At 42.7% G+C, this 21,183-nt stretch overlaps 1 protein-coding gene across 1 annotated transcript in view; it reads right to left on the bottom strand.

Moving 5' to 3' along the window:
- Positions 1-1,950: 1,950 nt before the first annotated feature.
- Positions 1,951-21,183, bottom strand: part of prex2 (phosphatidylinositol-3,4,5-trisphosphate-dependent Rac exchange factor 2) — a 220,312-nt gene continuing 201,079 nt past the window's right edge. The window contains 3 exon segments of the mRNA XM_070435678.1: positions 1,951-6,280; positions 8,712-8,779; positions 17,781-17,883. Of these exon segments, the coding sequence (XP_070291779.1) occupies positions 6,235-6,280; positions 8,712-8,779; positions 17,781-17,883 (217 nt within the window). The 3' untranslated portion in view covers positions 1,951-6,234.

The following is a 21,183-nucleotide window of genomic DNA, read 5'->3' as shown; positions in this document are numbered from 1 at the left end:
TGCATAAACTACAAAACAACAAACGACGTTAAACAGACCTGAACTTGTGAACATAAAAAACAATGAACGCACGAACAGGAAAGAACGAACAAAATGAATACATGAATGAATGAATGAATGAAATGAACGAACTAGACGAGACAGTACCGTGTGGTGCAATAAACACAGACACAGCGACAATCACCCACAAACAAACAATGTGAAACCACCTACCTTAATATGGTTCTCAATCAGAGGAGATGAAAACCACCTGCCTCTAATTGAGAACCATATCAGGTCACCCATTTACCAACATAGAAACACATAACATAGAAATGCCCACCCACACTCACGCCCTGACCGACTAACACATACAAAACAAAAGAAAACAGGTCAGGAACGTGACATGTACTTTTTTTTTCATTCTTTAAAATAGTTAATTCTATTCATTTAAATCTTTTGATTATTCATATCTTAGTTTTTTTGTATTTTTATAAATAGAATTGGCTCACAACATTCACCTACAAGAAAAGGCTCTTAGAGCCGACTCTTTCGCAAACGACCCATCACTAATAGCTAGTAACCATGTAATTGTACTACTCACTTTCCTACCAGACCATCAGGTCACTGAGTGTAATTGATTAGCTACAGTAACTCACTGTGAATTTTACAATAATCCACTTGTAACTACTGTATACTGAACAAAAGTATAAACGCAACGTGCAACAATATCTAAGATTTTACTGAGTTACAGTTCATATATATATAAGGAAATCAGTCAATTGAAATAAATTCGTTCAATAGGCCCTAATCTATGGACTTCACATCACTGGGATTACAGATCTGCATCTGTTGGTCACAGGTAGTTTAAAAAAACGGTAGGGGTGTGGATCAGAAAACCAGTCAGTATCTGGTGTGACCACCATTTGCCTCATGCAGTGCAACACATCTCATTCGCATAGAGTTGATCAGGCTGTTGATTGTGAAATGTTGTCCCACACCTCTTCAGTGGCTGTGCACAGTTGCTGGATATTGGTGGGAACTGGAACACGATGTGGTACACATCGATCCAGAGTATTCCAAACATGCTCAATGGGTGACATGTCTGGTGAGTATGCAGGCCATGGAAGAACTGGGACATTTTCAGCTTCCAGAAATTGTGTACAGTTCCTTGCGACATGGGGCTGTGCATTATCATGCTGAAACATGAGGTGATGGCGACAGATGAATGGCACGACAATGGGATTCAGGGTCTCGTCACGGTATATCTGTGCATTTAAATACCCATCATTAAAATGCAGTTCTATTCGTAGTTTATTCCGTAGTTTATCCTTGCCCATACCATAACCCCACAACCATCATTCAGCCACTCTGTTCACAACATTGACATCAGCAAACCGCTCGCCCACACGACCCCATACACGCTGTCTGCCATCTGTCCGGTACAGTTGAAACGGGATTCATACGTGAAGAGCACAGTTCTCCATCGTGCCAGTGGCCATCGAAGGTGACATTTGCCCACTGAAGTCGGTTACGATACCGAACTGCAGTCAGGTCAAGATACAGGTGAGGACGACGAGCACGCATTTGTTAAAATAGCCAGAGTGGCTGGTCTCAGATGATCCTGCAGGTGAAGAAGCTGGATGTGGAGGTCCTGGGCTGGCATGGTTGTGTGGCCAGTTGGACGTACTGACAAATTCTCTGGCAACAGCTCTGGTGGACATTCCTACAGTCAGCATGCCAATTGCACTCTCCCTCAAAACTTGAGACATCTTTGACATTGTGTTGTGTGACAAAACTGCACGTTTTAGAGAGGCCTTTTATTGTCCCCAGCACAAGGTGAAGCTGTGTAATGATCATGCTGTTTAATCAGCTTCTTGATATGCCACACCTGCCAGGTGGATGGATTATTTTAGCAAAGGATAAATGCTCACTAACAGGGATGTAAACAAATTTGTGCACAACATTAGAGACAATTTTTGGGATCTTTTATTTCATCTCATGGAACATGGTGCATTTGTATTTTTGTTCAGTATAGTTGACAGTAAATTATTGAAAATTAAACATGAACTTCCTGTGAACCAGCTGCCATTGAGCTACTGGAAAATGTACAGTAACCTCTTAATAGTGCAGCTCTTGATTGTCACAAGTTCTTATTAAAAAACTGCAGTACTGACAATGTCAAAAGAGGTGCTCTACTTTAAACAACATAATGATAAAACCACTTCAACTGCTACAACATTTCCAGTGACGGTTGGCACAAATATATTTTAGACCATGCCCCCAAATATGCTAATGAGCCCCCACCAGCACATTGCCTGCACCTATGTTTCAAAGTGCAGTAACGATTGTACCTAATGCTACATTCGTAACCAAGTGGGAAGTGGGAAAAATCCACTTGAGCGGCCTGGTAATTACTAGAGGGAAATTAGTATCATTTTGGAGGTGAAACTGCGTTAGAGCTGTCAAATCCACAACCGTCTCCCGTCATTATATCTGAAGTGGAAATAGCCATGGGCTGTACGGAGCTGCATTAAGAGGAATCCCATGCAGCCTTGTTCACTATTTGGAACATTGGAATGTGATCTATGTGATGTAATGTAATCTACACCCCGATAAGGCTGATAGAAATTCTTATTATTTGCTCTAATGATTTTCAATTTGAGTGTCATTATATCTAATAAGCCTACACAGCTTCTAACGAGAGTAGGAGGGCTGTGGCTTTGTGACAATGACCACACGAGCAGCTGCTCACCCATTTGACAGCTCTAACGCAGTTACACCTGCGATACCACCAAAACACCAGCTACGCAGGTGTCGGCTTTCACGTGTTTATGCTTGATCTGATTTAATCTAGGCCTTAATGTTGTGTCCCTGAGCACCGCTACTTTTTAGTTGGTGTTGTCAGATAGTCACACAATTATTGATTTGATTAGTAAAGTATAGGAATGTATTCTTGGCAATAAATCTGTGACCGATCTCTGTCCTGGCCACAGACCTGGTGGCGAAGCAGGAAATTCATGTTGCTGACATCTAAGAGGTAATTCAACTCCCGGGTGTGGTAGCGTCCCAAGTGCGCCAACCAATGCTGAGGTCAATTCCATTTACGTTCCAGTCAATTCAAAAAGTAAACCAAATTATAATTCTTAACTTTCCGCTATTGAAATAATTGAATTAGAATTTCTGTGTACTTCCTGAATATAGTTCATTGTTGTGTATTTACTGAGAAAATACAGTGCGGCTGTAGAAATACATTAACTTATGTTTCCACTGTTTTCACCGCAACTCAGTAGCCGGTAACTTACCATAAAATGACAGTGATTTTTAAAAACAGTTTGTGCCATAACCGCATCTAAAGTATCCTATAGGTTTAAATGTAATTGCAAATGAGGCATGCCAAGTTAATTTGCAGGACGTATCAAAAAGTACCCAAATGCATTGAGATTGAAAGTAAATATATAGTAAAACACTAATACAGTAAGTATCCTATTACTGTAGTAATGTACTGTATAACTATCATAAACTATCAGAAATATAATAGTTTTCCTTAATTGTGTATAAATGTGAATAAAGCTGAAATTTACTTTGAAGTCCAAAGTGTAGGAATACAGGTGAAATCAACTACTGGTGGTGTAGCAGAAAGATCGGAATGCCGTGAATCAAGAGGTTGTGAATTCAAATCTTAGATAAGGACATGTTGAATAATGATTAATGTATAAATAAACATACACAATGTAGTCATGTACTGTATGTCAAAGTGTGTTAAATATGCAAGTTGAAAACACTGTTAAAAGCACTGTGTGTATCACAATGACACATTTTTGTTTGCAGGGCATCACCTGTGAAATTTCATGTGACAATTGAAATCCACATGTGAAATGTTGTGAAAATCCACGTGAAATGTCATCACATGTGAAGTGCTCCAAAAACAGCATGTGGTTTTTCCAGAAGGGTAGACAGACAGGGATCTAGAGAGAGCACTTGCTAAGCGAACCACCTGCAAAGACAGAACAGGTATGACAGTGCCGTATTGCAATACCTCTTTACAAGTCTTAAGACGTTCGTATACGTTAGGCTGCATCCTACCTTCGTCTAATTACTTATGTTCGATTAGACTTTTTTATTAGTGATTCTTATACTGCAGCGTTGAGGGAGCTAGCCTAGCACGCATGCATTTCACTCCACCTTTCACACATGCTGTAAACTGTGTACGTGACAAGTCAAATTTGATTTGATTTCCACAGCAATCTGCAAGTAGAGACAAAGTGTAAAATACAATCCTTCAGGATGTCTCCTTTAAATGGGTTTAATTGAAATTAATGACTACAGTATAACATTGTATATTTAAAAGTAATACAGAGAAAATTGGTTTAAAAACGAGAGAAATTACATTGTGTATATGGCAACTATGGCGGGTCAGTCTCATAATATGAAAATAAATTACAGTAATTTTCAGTCAAACAAACAAACATGGCTATTGGTGTTCATCTTTTTTTACAGTTGCATCTTTACATTTCTCTTTCTTCTCATGTGTTTTCTCTTCAACACATTATACGCTGCTATATGGCAAACAGACACCTTCATTATACAATATTAGAAAAGGTACTTATTTCAAACATGTTTACAGTAAGAAATTGAGAGATATATGGGGACAGCTGTCAAACAGAAGGCCGAGTCCCAAATGGCACCCTATTTCATATACAGTGCACTACTTTTGACCAGGCCCCATAGGTCTCTAAATAGGGAATAGGGTGCCATTTGGAATGTATCCAAGCTCATCTATGCAGTTTGATATCCCATGTTTGTATAGTCCAGTAATTAACCAACTCTATAATGTTGTTACCAATATAGCAATGATACTGTAAGTAATACCTAAATACAGAATAATACTTAGCTCCTGAGTACTGGCAATATACAATATTTAAGTATATTTATATATATTTCATAGCTCTACTTACATAAGCGTGGAGTGCTGTTTTAATACTGATGGTTCATGTAGGAACCTCTTCATATCAGGGGGGGTCACTTCATATGTGTATAGATGATCATGTTTATATCTGTAATATACCATCATTAAGGCACAGAGACTGCAGAATAGAAAACACACGAGCTACACTGCACCGTTTAGTGGTCACTTACTAATCTTTCGGTGGGTCTCAATCCACTTTATCCCTTCCCTCCTCCACTCCACTCGCTCGGGAAAGCTCCCTCGGGGAAACGTCATAGATACGTCACTCCAAGTGAAGGGAGGAAGCAAAGGTGCTGATTTAGATTGGAATGCAGCCTTTGACTCTAGAGAAGGTATGACACTAGAGTGTCTACAAGGCTACATGGTAGTGTTCAAGGTGTCATACCTGCATATCTACACGTCATTTTACAGTATCGCTATGATCAATGTTACAACAACATTCACATGGTTATCAACATAGCCATAAATGCATTATCTGGAATGAGCAAGTTGGAGAGAAAGGAAAGGAAAATAAATGACTGCGCAAATGGGGCACAGCAATATTGCCCCACAACTCATATAATCTCATTCAATTTTCACACCATATCCAAACAAATATCAAACAATATCAGTCAGGTCATGGAATGGTCATTTCCTGAACTTTGTGATAACAAAACAGCTCATTTTCATTCCATTATAGTTATTTGCAGAAAGAAAGAACATTGATGGATAGGCTACATTCCATTTCAGTTGGCTGGTTTGACGTCAGCCTCAAGGCACCAATCTCAGGCTCTGTTGTTGTTCCATTATAAACACTGTTAATGTTAAATGAGATGCAATGTAGCTGGACACAAGACACATATATAAATCCATTTTAAAATCAGCTATAAAGTACAGCACAATAGCGGAGAGAAAAATAGAGCATTAAAAATTCACTATTTACAAATTGTGAACCCACTGAGCCCACTGTTGAGTGACTGAGTGTGGGAATTTTGAAAAGGCAAGCTAGCTGTAGATGAGAGAAAATGTTCTGTTTCCAGGTCTATGTCCCATATGGCACCCTATACCCTATATAGTGCACTACTTTGGACCAGAGCCCTATTGGAACCCACGGAACTCACGAGTGTGAGCATTTTGGGCCCTGGTCCAAAGTAGTTCACTAAATAGAGAATAGGGCGCCATTTGGGACACACTCCCAGGTTGATTCTTCAGTGGTAGAAAGAGAGAAGTCTTCTAAGGAATGGAGTCAGGAAGAAGGGTGAGCAGAACTTCGCTGGACTGGACAGCTCCGTACAGTTACTAGGGAATTAGGAATCACCCTCTGGGGGTGGAGGCTGGCACAGCTTATACAGTCTGGTGGAGAAAACACACGTATATACAATTAGGAAAGGGGCTCACTGTTTGCTACAGTTAGAGATTAAGGTGTACACATAGCATGGCATAGACAGACGCACGCACATACACACACCCACCCCCACCCCCCAGACCCACACACACACAGCGTTCTTAGTTCTGCACCCATTCAGCCATGAGGCAATGCGAGTGCCTGCCTTCAAAATGCACATTAATACAAATGTCCTGTTTCTTACTGTAAGTTCTCAAACCGTAGAATGCTAAGACAACACAACAAGCTGCCCTAGCCTCACCGCAATTCTCCATCAGTAATCAACCTTCTCACAGACCTGTCTCAAAGCCGCACAGATTGCGTCCCAAATGGCGCCCTATTCCCTATTTAGTGCACTACTTTTGACCAGAGCCCTATGTATATGTAGGGAATAGGGTGCCGTTTGGCAAGCACCCTCAGAGCGTCTAAGGAGCAGTCACTAACGCCGCACCTATTATGACAAACCCAGTGAGAGCGCAGAAATTTCCCCCGCGGCCAGCACAGCTCAACACTAATCATAACCTCACTTAATTGCATTTGTCAATCCCACTAAAAGGTTCAAAAGGGCTGCATGTCACAAAAGGATATGTCAAAGCCAATTGACTGTGACAGCCCCTATCCCCTATTCATATCTATCATCGACTCTGCAGGGGGGCTGGGTGGGAGAGGCTGCCGTTTTCTGTTGTTGCTTGTCCTAAGATATGCACACACTCATAGAAACAATACAACACATGCACATATCAACACACAAACATGCATAAAAGCAATCTAGCACTTGAACAGTAGCACTATACAGTAGCACAGTACTCACACAGTATTCACACCCCTTGACTTTTTCCACATTTTGTTTTGTTACACTCTGAGTTTAAAATTGATTACTTTTTTTTATTTTTATTGGTCACTGGCCTACACTCAAAGTGGAATTATTTTTGGCCGATTTAAAAAAATAAATGAATTAGAAATGAAAAGCTGAAATGTGTTGAGTCAATAAATATTCAACCCCTTTGTTATGGCAAGCCTAAATAATTTGTAAAAATGTGCTTAACAAGTCACATAATACGTTACATGGACTCGCTCTGTGTGCAATAATAATGTTTAACATGATTTTTGAATGACTACCTCATCTCTGTACCCCACACATACAATTATTTGTAAGGTCCCTCAGTCGAGCAGTGAATTCCAAACACAGATTCAACCACAAAGACCAGGGAGGTTTTCCAATGCTTCGCAAAGAAGGGCACCTATAGGTAGATGAGTAAAAAAATATACAAAAATAATAATAATTCTTTTGAGCATGGTGAAGTTATTAATTACAGTTAATACACCCAGTCAATACAAGGATACAGGCATCCTTCCTAACTCAGTTGCCAGAGAGGAAGGAAACCACTCAGGGATTTCACCATGAGGCCAATGGTGACTTTCAAACAGTTACAGAGTTTAATAGCTGTGATAGGAGAAAACTGAGGATGGATCAACAACATTGTAGTTACTTGACAATACTAACCTAATTGACAAAGGGAAAAGAAGGAAGTCTGTAAATACTAAAACTATTCCAAAACATGCATCTTGTTTACAAGGCACTCAAGTAATACTGCAAAAAATGTCCTGAATAAAAAGTGTTATGTTTGGGCCAAATCCAATACAACACATTACCGAGTACCACTCTCCATATTTTCAAGCATAGTGGTGGCTGCATCATGTTATGGGTATGCTTGTAATCGTTAAGGACTGGCGAGTTTTTCAGGATTAAAAAAACAGAATAGAGCTAAGCACAGGCAAAATCCAAGAGGAAAACCTGGTTCAGTCTGCTTTCCACCCAACACTGGGAGATGAATACACCTTTCAGCAGGACAACAACCTAAAACACAAGGCCAAATCTACACTTGAGTTGCTTACCAAGAAGACAGTGAATGTTCCTGAGTGGCCGAGTTACACTTTTGACTTAAATCTACTTGAAAATCTATGGCATATCCTGAAAATAGTTGTCGAGCAATGATTCACAACCAATTTGACAGAACTTAAAGAACTTTGGAAAGAATAATGGTCAAATGTTGCACAATCCAGGTGTGGAAAGCTCTTAGAGACTTACTTATGAAAATAAGATATTTCTATATTTCATTTGAAATAAATTTGCAAACATTTCTAAAAACCTGTTTTCACTTTGTCATTATGGGGTATTGTGTGAAGATGGGTCAGAAAATATATATTTAGTGAATTTTGAATTCAGGCATATGTCAAGGGGTATAAATACTTTCTGAAGACACCGTATCATTAAGCTATTCTGTGGTGTTGTGTCTAGTAGCATGTGGATGAGGTGAAGCTCTATAAGCTTCCCTTGGTGCAGATTACTACTCTATGGTGTTGTGTAGGTGTGGATAGGGTAGGGGGGCTTCAGCTTACCTAGGTACAGAGGACGGAGTGCGGTCTCTCACTCCCAGGTTCTTGGCTGAATTCTGAACTCTCGCCCCCTGAAAGACATAACAGAATCATCAATTCCAGCAAGCCATTAGGTAGACATAGATATACTGTATGCTTGCAGGATAGCATGCCCTCTTTGCACAGAGGAAGGCCTAAACACTGTGGGTTTGCTTCTGCAATTGACCATAGTTTTATCATCCAATTATATTTTGGCTTGCAAGATAGCATGCTCCCTATTGAGTGTTTTGAGTGTATTAAAGGGAACTTAAGGCAAAAACTAAGTGCTGTCCTCTTAACCTACAGGGTTGGGGTCAATTCCATTTCAATTCCAGTCAATTCAGAAAGTAAACCAAATTTCAGTTTCACATTTTCCTCATTGAAAAGCATAAAAAATAATTGGCATTTCAATGTATTTCCTGAATTGACTGTAATTTTAATTAGGATGTTAACCACAACCTTGTTAAAGAAATATCACAACACTTGACACTTTAGACAAGGCATAGTTACTAACTAAACTCAGCAAAAAAAGAAACGTCCTCTCACTGTCAACTGCGTTTATTTTCAGCAAACTGAACGTGTAAATATTTGTATGAACATAACATAGATTCAATAACTGAGACGTAAACTGAACAAGTTCCACAGACATGTGACTAACAGAAATGGAATAATGTGTCCCTGAACAAAGGGAGGGGGGGTCAAAAGTAACAGTCAGTATCTGGTGTGGCCACCAGCTGCATTAAGTACTGCAGTGCATCTCCTCCTCATGGACTGCACCAGATTTGCCAGTTCTTGCTGTGAGATGTTACCCCACTCTTCCACCAAGGCACCTGCAAGTTCCCGGATATTTCTGAGGGGAATGGCCCTAGCCCTCACCCTCCGATCCAACAGGTCCCAGACGTGCTCATTAGGATTGAGATCCGGGCTCTTCGCTGGCCATGGCAGAACACTGACATTCCTGTCTTGCAGGAAATCACACACAGAATGAGCAGTATGGCTGGTGGCATTGTCATGCTGGAGGGTCATGTCAGGATGAGCCTGCAGGAAGGGTACCACATGAGGGACGCACAGCGTTGAGATTGCCTGCAATGACAACAATCTCAGTCCGATGATGCTGTGACACACCGCCCCAGACCATGACAGACCCTCCAACTTCAAATCGATCCCGCTCCAGAGTACATGCCTCAGTGTAACGCTCATTCCTTTGACGATAAACGCGAATATGACCATCACCCCTGGTGAGACAAAACCGCGACTCATCAGAGAAGAGCACTTTTTGCCAGTCCTGTCTGGTCCAGCAACTGTGGGTTTGTGCCCATAGGCAACGCTGTTGCCGGTGATGTCTGGTGAGGACCTGCCATACAACAGGCCTACAAGCCCTCAGTACAGCCTCTCTCAGCCTATTGCGGACAGTCTGAGCACTGATGGAGGGATTGTGCGTTCCTGGTGTAACTCGGGCAGTTGTTGTTGCCATCCTGTACCTGTCCCGCAGGTGTGATGTTTGGATGTACCGAGCCATTGCAGGTGTTGTGACACGTGGTCTGCCACTGCGAGGATGATCAGCTGTCAGCCCTGTCTCCCTGTAGCGCTGTCTTAGGCGTCTCACAGTACAGACAATTTATTTATTGCCCTGGCCACATCTGCAGTGCTCATGCCTCCTTGCAGCATGCCTAAGGCACGTTCACGCAGATGAGCAGGGACCCTGAGCATCTTTCTTTTGGTGTTTTTCAGAGTCAGTTGAAAGGCCTCTTCAGTGTCCTAAGTTTTCATAACTGTGACCTTAATTGCCTACCGTCTGTAAGCTGTTAGTGTCTTAACGACCGTTCCACAGGTGCATGTTCATTAATTGTTTATGGTTCATTAAACAAGCGTGGAAAACAGTGTTAAAACCCTTTACAATTAAGATCTGTGAGTTTATGTACCAAGCAGGCCTCAAAGCAGAGATGGCCAGTAAATAAATGATATCCTGTTATAAATATTATATGATCTCCTGCTGTTTTCTCAGATCACACTTTGTTCAGCATCACTGAACCATTCTGCTCCACAAGACCTTGATCCACAGTGCATAAAGACACTCGGAACAAATCGTTGCAGAAACCAGTTGCTGCGTTCTGAATTCTCAACCCTTCTCCCCTCTTCATTCACTCCCCCGAATGCATTTAACAGCATTGGATTGGTGGAAGCATGGCTGCAGGATATGCCCTCCTTATTTAGTTCTCACACCTGTCAATTCCTTTTAAATCCATGAGGGGGTTATTTGAACGCACACGCCGGGAGAAGGGTAGAGAATCGAAATTGAGCAAATCATTGAATTCCAACTGAACTTTAGTGACAGCCTTGGGGCACCAGGTGTGGAAATGCACATCTCTCATCCGACCCAGGAGAACAGCTAAAAGTTATGATAAAAGAGTTCCAACATCCCCATTCTGTATTTTAGACCCTCATGGCCTTGTCAAAGACTGTTGGATCGACTTGTTTGCGGGGCGTACATCCAGACGAACCCGAGGGGCTAGGCCACATCATTTATATCTGCCTCCCAAATGGCGCCCTATTCCCTACATAGTGCACTACCTTTGACCAGAGACGTTTGGGAATAGAGTGCCATTTAGGACAAAGACGACATGTCTCCAATGCCTGAGGGATGAGGGATGCGGGCATGACTCAGAGATGAGAATCAATCAGATTTAATCACGGCTGCCGCTGGTTGTTTAATGTGCAGTTTTCATCCAGAGAGAAAGCGAGAGAGGTCAGAAATTGCCTGCATTCCAAATGGTGCCCTATTCCCTATATAGTGCAGTACTGTTTATCAGGGCCCATAGTACACTACATAGGGAATAGGGTGCCATGTGAAACGCAGAGATTGGCCTTTATCTAAATACTGTATCTATCTATCAGGGCCTGGGGTGACTAGTCACCGTACAGGCCACCTGGGTGTAAATCCTGGACATTTCCTCTACATTAACAGCATCTATAAATAAGCTGGGTGGTTAAGGGGGTGTCATACAGTACAGCTCGGTCCTACACTGTGCGAGATACCACTGTGTACTGTCCATTCAGATCTATAGGAGGGGGGGGGGGGGTAGAGGGAGCAGAGTGATGGAAAGGGAGATGGAAGGATGGAGGAGAGAGAGAGAGATAGGATCACAGACTGGGTTGAGAGAAAGATGTGTGAGGGGATGGGAGAAGAACGTGCACCTGGTGGGTGGAGATGCAAAGGAAATTCAGCCAATCTGGAGGACAGCGGAAGTCGATTAAAACGCTTCTTTACTGTTAAAACCAGCGAGATGCGGTTTGTAGCCTTGGCTGTGAGGAGATGAAATAGAGAGATAGATGGGGGTTAGATGAGGTAGCTGGGGGTGAGCAGCTGCGATTGAAAGAAAGAGAGCGAGAGAGAGAGATAGTTGTATCAGCACACGGAGGGGTGTATGATCAGCACTAATGTTGTAACTGTAGTGTTCTGCTCTGAGTCTGCAGATACTAGACTACAGGGGGAAAATAAAGCAACTTTGAGTTAAACCCTGTCAGACACCAGAACACCTGCGTTCACACAGACGCACGCACACAGACACGAGTGCGATCGCATGCACAGTTGCATGGGCAAACACACGCGCAATACACACAGAACGACACTGAAACGTCAGTCTCTCTTACGCCAGCAGCATCACCAATGTCTAACAAGTCTCTCTGTGAGTCCATAACCCGTCTAACCCCTGTCTGTAAGTACACCTTAGTCATTCAGTCAGACAGTCTCCTGTCTGTCCTGTGTGTGTGTGTGGATAGCATCAGTAATTACAGCGATGGTCTATCACAGTGATCCATCCACATATAACCCTCCAGGTAGAGATCCCCCACTGTCAGGAACGGAGCACTGAAACTGTCCCTCTTCCATCTGCAACGGCTTTACGTGTTAGAGGACACAGCAGTTGATCATTTGGTTGAGGACACAATCTCAAACTGCAACGACTTGTGGAAGAGTTGTATTGGAGACGGGTTGAATAAACCAACGGGAGAATGATGTCGAGACTGGTTACGTGACGGTGGGACTATGGTGACCAGTGGGATGTTGGAACCTCTATAGGGTTTAGTCTTTATTCAACTGTGTTAGGTTGATTGAGGACACATTCACATAGAGAAAGAGTTTAGTTGGAGAGAAGAGGGGTTGGATGAGCAAATGAGAGACTGAGATTGGAGATGAGGCTGGTTAGGTAAGCATGGGTTCATTTGTGAAATACTTTCCAGGGGTCCCTAGCCTGTGTCTGGAGTCTCCATTAGCTTCACACTTGAGAATGGATTTCAAAACAGTTACTTAAGAGTTACTTAAACATTACTAGGCAATGAAACACATCTGAGAGACCGAAGCATACTTCAGAGAAGAGGTTTGTCTTAGAAAGACTGCTCTTCAACGCTGTGACCCATTGCCCTTAATAGCTGAAGACTCATTTACACCCATGGGCCAGTCAGTAAAGAGACTTCTTAAACAGTCTGAACTTGCCTTACCCTAACCTGGGAAAGTTTCAAACAGATATGCAATTCAAATCCTTTCCAGATTGAGCGTTGACAAGGGATTCAAGGTACATTATGATGGGTGATTTCTGTTGGAATCATATTCTATGATACAGAAGACTTTGGTTGTTTCCCAAATGGCACCCTATTTCCCATATAGTGCACTACTGTTGATCAGAGCTCTAGTCAAAAGTAGTGCACTATATAGGGAATAGGGTACCATTTGGGAAGGAACCTTAGTGAATGACATACAGCATTCATATTCATCTTATTCATGATGTGGTGTCTGTCTGGTCTAAAAAGGAGAAAACCAAGGACTCCAGGGCTTTGTCCCAAATGGCACCCGATTTCCTATGTAGTGCACTGCTTTGACCAGGGACCATAGAGCTCTGGTCAATAGTAGTGCACTATGTAGGGAATAGGGTGCCATTTGGGATGCAAACAGGACTCTTGGGCTGTTTTTCCAGACTGTTCTGTTACACTAACTGGCTGCAGCAAGTAGCCTAGCGGTTAGAGCTAACTGGCTGCAGCAGGTAGCCTAGCGGTTAGAGCTAACTGGCTGCAGCAGGTAGCCTAGCGGTTAGAGCTAACTGGCTGCAGCAGGTAGCCTAGCGGTTAGAGCTAACTGGCTGCAGCAGGTAGCCTAGCTGTTAGAGCTAACTGGCTGCAGCAGGTAGCCTAGCTGTTAGAGCTAACTGGCTGCAGCAGGTAGCCTAGCTGTTAGAGCTAACTGGCTGCAGCAGGTAGCCTAGCGGTTAAAGCTAACTGGCTGCAGCAGGTAGCCTAGCGGTTAAAGCTAACTGGCTGCAGCAGGTAGCCTAGCTGTTTGAGCTTTGGGTCAGTAACCAAAAGGTCACTGGTTCAAATATCTGAGCCAGGCAAGGCACTTAATCCTAATTTGCTCCAGGAGAGCCGTATTATTACTATGGCTGACCCTGTAAAACAACACATTTCACTGCACCTATCTGGTGAATTTAAAAAAACATCTTTCTCACTTAGTTAGGACTTAACTGTCTGGGGTCATACCGTATATGCACTTTGTGACATCTGCTGACGTAAAACAATATTTATAAATGAATTTGATTTGATTCATAATGGAGTTATACATTTAGAAATGTCCCGGGAATATTTGGAGGTTTTAAATGAGATGAAATGTAATACCACTTTAATGAATGACCTGTGAATGACCTAGAGACATACAGTCAACAACGTTTTAAAATGTTAAAAGTTGACAAAATAAAAATGCACTGTAAAGAACAAACTAACAAGATAAATCGTTATATCCATACAGCATTAATCTCCATTTTGAAAATACAATACACTGCATGAAATATGGTCTCCTAGCACTGTGCCATTACCTTGCAAAACAGAACTAATGACAAAAGGCTCTTTCACTGTGTCTCTGTAAAGAATCCATTCAAACACGTAGAGTCCCAAATGATCCCCTATTCCTTATTAGAGTGCACTACTTTTGACCAGGGCCCATAGGGTGCAATTTGGGATGCACCCTAACACACTTCAGCCTACTCAAATGAACATCATTACGTACTTCAATCACTGTGTGCATTGAAACACTCAATAAGGTGTCCCAAATGGCACCCTATTCCCTACATAGTGCACTACTTTTGACCACATAGGGCTCTGGTGGAAAGTAGTGCACTAAGTAGTGAACTATGTAGGGAATAGGGTGTCATTTTGGATGAACTTTTTGAATAAGTATCAACCATCTACTCCAGCTGATGGTCAAACAGCTAATAGTATAGTGCTCCTGTTGGCCAACTGCCCACTTCTTCTCTGTGAGACCGAAGACAAGCCTAAGTAGCCTCTCTCTACCCTAGGTTTCCATTATGAGACTGAGTCCCTATAAACCGCACTACTTTGGACCAGGGCCCACACACACATACCCACAGGGCTCTGGTCAAAAGTAGTACCCTATATAGGGTATAGGGTGCCATTAGGGATGCGATCTATGCATTACCCTGTGGCTGACTGGCTGGCTGACTGGCCACTCACAGTCTTACTAATGAGGTGAGGAGATACAGGCCAAAACAGAACAGGCTCTGAATGACAGTACGACTTTACCTGGGAAAATAAATAAGGAGTGTGTGGAGGGATAGTAATAGTTTCACGGTAGACGGTTGGACTTAACCAAGGAGCCATGCACAAGCACGAGCGAACATACACACACACATGCCTGCACACACACCGCCCTATCCTGTATGCTGGCAAGCAGAGGGGAGTCAATTCTGGCAACAATATAATCAGATAGAGAGAGAAATGGATAGAGGGGGGAGAAAGGAGAGAGAAGGGAGGAGAGGAGAAGCTTTTAGAAATAGCCTTACAGAGGTAAAAATGAGAACTAGCTCAAATGCAGTGGTAAGCTTGCTGGTTTGCAGAGACCGAGCTCTCTCTTTGGTTAAATAAATCCAGGAAGGGAACCAACACCACAGAGGGTACGTCCCAAATGGCACCCTATTCCCTATACAGTGCACGTCTTTTGTCCAGAGCCTTATGTCCCTACTATATAGGGAACAGGGTGCCATTTGTGAAGCAGGCAAACGTTATTTCTGTAAAGGTAACCAATGCTATAACTATTCAGGTCATGGGAAATAAAATAGAGATAGCATAACAAGCTTTGCCTGGCGATTAAAATAAAATTGGTTATTGGCATAATCTCAGTTGGCGATGACTCTTCAAAGACAAATAGAATTAGCGACTACATGAGCGTATCTTTTGGATATTAACTCTCTGGGATGAGTCCAAAATGGGACCCTATTCCTTATTTAGTGCACTACCGTTGACCAGAGCTCTATGGGCCCTGGTCAAAAGGAGTGCACTATACGGGGAAAAACTGCTCCATTTGGAACATAGACCTAGCCACTACAGCAGAACTAAAGAGACGTATTCTGCTTTTTCTACGACGTCTCCTTGGGAGGAGATCAACACTGTCGAATTATTAACAACATATTCTCATTGCCGGAAGCAAACCATTCTTCAAAACACACACACACATCCATTCCTCAGCAAGGTTGGAATTATACATCTATCTGCTGTTGTGAAGTAGCGTTAGGAACAAGGCCTGTAGAATGTCAAGGGGAACAACAGAGGGGTTTGAGAGGAGGGGAGTGGTGAACATGTATTCATCTAACCTTTATACAGCCAGGTCCTGTGTGTCATTGAGAACAATAGCAGCCTGTTCTTTAGGTTCGAAAGGTTACAAGCTTAGACTGCGCTTTTAGTGGTAATTCTCGGAGAAAGAACGGACACAGTATAAAAACAACCTGAAGCGTCACAGTACTTTGCATGGTACAAGAAGAGGCTGTGCTTTTATGCAAGTCTCCAAGAAAGAATGGTTCACAGTATGGCTGAGGTGTGTTTAAAAAAACCTAGAAAGAGACTGTGTGTGTGTGTGTGTGTGTGTGTGTGTGTGTGTGTGTGTGTACGCTCATATATGAATATATAGTAGTAGGTTAGTGTTATACATCTATCTGCTGTTGTGAAGTAGCGTTAGGAAAAAGGATGTGTAGAATGTCAAGGGGAACAACAGAGGGGTTTGAGATGAGGGGAGTGGGTACTAGAGGAGTGATGGATTCATCTAACCTTTCTTCAGCCAGGTACTGTATGTCATTGAAAACAACACATTTCCTTTTTGCAATAACAACCAGGTTATTGAGCTGTAAAAGTAGGTGAGTGAGTGAGTGAGTGAGTGAGTGAGTGAGTGAGTGAGTGAGTGAGTGAGTGAGTGAGTGAGTGAGAGAGTGTGTGTGGACGTGTTTAAGAGAGGCTGCCTGGATCTTTAACTTAAAGACCCTTGCTCCCTTCGGTCTCAACGTAGACTTTGATCTGAAGCCATTCTTGTGATTACTGTGACTTTGCCATTGTAATTGTTTGTAAGCTTGTGTAGTCTAAAATGAATCTATGATCGTATGCTATCCATTTGTTTTTTGTATGCTGTTCTTTGTATTCCATTTTAATATTTGAGAATTAACCAATGATAGTAGGCCACTCTTGGCCATGATTACAGACACCTGTGTGTCTTTTGACACGATATAAACGAGTCATCCCGCAGTGTTTGTGATTATACCCTGATGAAGACAGCCTGGCTGTCATAACGTTGGTTATTACATTTTTGCGTCTGAGCTCCTAGAGTCTCCTTTATTTTCAAGTGTTCTACTCCGCTAGCCAGCACCTCGCCTAAATAGGTGTGCGTTTCTTTTTCTTCTAGATCCCACAAGAATAGTAAACAAACTCAAATTTGACCAAATGGGGAGATCTTGTTAGTCCACACTAGAACAAATGCTATTTCCACAGGGTTTAGGGTTAAGGTTAGTATTAGGTTTAGGAGATAGGGTAGTTTTAGGGTTAGATTTGGGGGTTAAGGTTAGGGGAAGGGTTAGAGTTAGGTTTAGGGGTTAGGGAAAATAGGATTTTGAATGGGACTGAATTTTGCACCCCCACAAGGTTAGTTGTAGAAGACTGTGTGTGTGTGTGTGTGTGTGTGTGTGTGTGTGTGTGTGTGTGTGTGTGTGTGTGTGTGTGTGTGCTCCATACCTGTTTCCTCATGACGTCAGTAGCCTGCATGATGCATCGTGGGGGAAGGCCGTGGCTACGAGCCAATAGGATTGCCTGTTCCAGGGTCACACTCAGGGTGCAGCTGTAGAGGGTACAGAGGTCAGAGGTAAGTGCTTTGGACAGAACACGAGGACAAGTACATTAGAGGGTCTAGTTTGAGAAACAAATGCCTCATAAGTCCTCAACTGACAGCTTCATTAAATAGTACCCGCAAAACACCAGTCTCAACATCAACAGTGAAGAGGCGACTCCGGGATGCTGGCCTTCTAGGCAGAGTTCTTCTGTCCAGTGTCTGTGTTTTTTTGCCCATCTTAATCTTTTCTTTTCACTGGCCAGTCTGAGATATGGCTTTTTCTTTGTAACCCAGCCTAGAAGGTCAGCATCCCGGAGTCGCCTCTTCACTGTTGACGTTGAGACTGGTGTTTTGCGGGTACTATTTCCTGAAGCTGCCAGTTGAGGACTTGTGAGGCATCTGTTTCTCAAACTAGACACTCTAATGTACTTGTCCTCTTGCACAGTTGTGCACCGGGGCCTCCCACTCCTCTTTCTATTCTGGTTAGAGCCAGTTTGCGCTGTTCTGTGAAAGTAGTAGAACACAGCGTTGTATGAGATCTTCAGTTTCTTGGCATTTTCTCGCATGGAATAGCCTTCATTTCTCAGAAGAATATACTGACTAGTTTCAGAAGAAAGTTATTTGTTTCTGGCCATTTTGAGCCTGTAATCGAACCCACAAATGCTGATGCTCCAGATACTCAACTAGTCTAAAGGCCAGTTTTATTCCTTCTTTAATCAGAACAACTGTTTTCAGCTGTGCTAACATAATTGCAAAAGGGTTTCTAATGATCAATTAGCCTTTTCAAATGATAAACTTGGATTAGCTAACACAATGTGCCATTGGAACACAGGAGTGATGGTTGCTGACAATGGGCCTCTGTATGCCTATGTAGATATTCCATAAAAAATAAGCCGTTTCCAGCTACAATAGTCATTTACAACATTAACAATGTCTACACTGTATTTCTGATCAATTTGATGTTATTTTAATGGACAAAAAATTTGCTTTTCTTTCAAAAACAAGGCTGTAAAGTAACAAAATGTGAAAAAAGTTCAGGGGTCTGAATACTTTCCCGAATGCACTGTACATAATTCTCAAACATCCTCCCATCCCACAGCATGTCTTCCATTGGTGGGTAAGGAACGCTGAGTTACCATTATTGACAACAAAGCGGTAAAGTTGTTTTCCCTACTAGGACAAAATCCCCCTATCAATTGCCAGTACAATCTAATGATATGAATCTCGCTTTGCTCTTTTTGACACTCATTATCATCATATTTCTCTGCCTTTGCCTCAGCCTATCAACTAAATATAGTTAAAGCCATTACTGACAACACTGCTATAAAGTACTTTTCCCCTACCAGTACAAAATAGTGATTCATCTGTTATTGTAGCTGTGTCATCATCATATTTGTCTGCCTTAGCATATAGGTCTACTGATGTATACATCTAATAGTCATTATAATGTCATTCACAGCTCACTAACAACTAGGATAATAATGAATCCTTTCTTTTGATTTAAAATAACTGTGAGTGAGTGAGTGAGTGAGTGAGTGAGTGAGTGAGTGAGTGGGTGAGAGTGAGAGATGGGAAGGAATGTAAACATCCTTATGTTCAATTTTAAAGCTTAAACACCTTCATTGAGAGAATTGATACATTCCATCCCTGTGAGGCAGCTAGCTGACTCCAAGCACACAGTAGGGTGTCCCAAATGACCACCCTTTGCCTGTATTGTGTACTGCCTTTGACCAGAGCCCTATGGGCCCTGATCAAAACAAGCAAACTATATAGGGGATATGGTGCCATTTGAGACAAAACCCTAGTGTCCTCAGACACACACTCTCACTGAAGATGAGGTGTGATGTGTGTGAGGTGTATTCTGAGTTTCGGATTGATTCACAAGTTACAGTAAGTAACCCTTTCAAAACACACACCACCCTAGTGTACAGTATACATCCAGCGGCAGATGTCAAGGCCACTAGGGAACCCCTCTACGACAACAAGCAACACAGCCCCATCGATCCACAACCCTTTTACAGACAATTTAACAGTCTAAACTCTCTCATAGCGCCAGCCTGCATTCCTGTAAGAGTACATTGGTGAAAACGATAGATCATTGGAGTTTGATGTTTCTCTACATTTCACTAGTTGCTGTCAAAGACGCGATGACAAACTGTCAACCAACCGTCTCTCTCTAGTGTTCAATTCTTCTTAATTCAATACAATATTTATCACCATACTTTCCTGGGACATGAGTTGGACATGAGTTTGACCAACTAGGGTTACTACACCATCAGGCGGAGCCAAAAGTCCTGTTGAGCTTCAGTTCCACTAACTGCTTTGGACTGGTGTCAGCTTTCTAGAACATGGCTGAGTAGGTGTGCTGCTGCCAAAGACGTGAGGATAAACTATCCTCCCATCTTGTCTCATGTTCGTGTGGTACATTTATCCACCAGCCAGAACGAACACTTCACTTTAACCGCATTTACAGCAGTTAACTATAGAACAACGTGGCGAGGGACTAAGCCAGCGGTCATACCATGACTCCCTACCAACCACCTAAAGCTTGTCTAATTACCTGGTGCCACAACCCACAAGGAGTTGTTCAGCCACCATTTTGGTCTTGCCACGACCAGGCTCATGAGGCTGAGGTGTGTGTGTGCGTGTGTGTGTGTGTGCACGCATGCGTGTGTGTGTGCATGTGAGCGCGTGTGCGTGTGTGTGTGTTGCCGCATGCGTGTGGTGTTGTGTGTGTGTGTGTGTGTGTGTGTGGTGTGTGTGTGTGTGTGTGTGTGGTGTGTGTGTGTGTGTGTGTGTGTGCGCGCGCGCCGTGCGCGTGCGTGTGATGCTGACAGAGTCCCACAAGGAGTTGTTCAGCCAATTTTGGTCTTGCCAACGACCAGGCTCATGAGGCTGAGGTGTGTGTGTGCGTGTGTGTGTGTGTGCAGGCATGCGTGTGGTGTGTGCATGTGAGCGCGTGTGCGTGTGTGTGTGTGCACGCATGCGTGTGTGTGTGTGTGTGGGTGTGTGTGTGTGTGTGTGTGGTGTGTGTGTGTGTGTGTGTGTGGTGTGTGTGTGTGTGGTGTGGTGTGTGTGTGTGTGGTGTGTGTGTGTGTGTGTTGTGTGTGTGTGTGTGTGTGTGTGTGTGTGTGTGTGTTTGTGTGTGGTGTGTGTGTGTGTGTGTGTGTGCGTGCACGTGCGACGAGCTGCCTGCCTGCCTCTCTGATAGTGCAGTTTCCATTACATTACTAATCTATTGGCCTGGCTTCATAGTGTTTCATAAATACTCCTGCTATTTCTTTATTTTACCCTTCTGGAATCCATTAA

Source organism: Salvelinus sp. IW2-2015, linkage group LG27 (genome assembly GCF_002910315.2).
Source record: "Salvelinus sp. IW2-2015 linkage group LG27, ASM291031v2, whole genome shotgun sequence".
In the NCBI taxonomy this organism is placed as follows: domain Eukaryota; kingdom Metazoa; phylum Chordata; class Actinopteri; order Salmoniformes; family Salmonidae; genus Salvelinus; species Salvelinus sp. IW2-2015.
The sequence above is the reverse complement of the archived record's forward strand: the minus strand, read 5'-3'. Positions and strand labels throughout refer to the sequence as shown.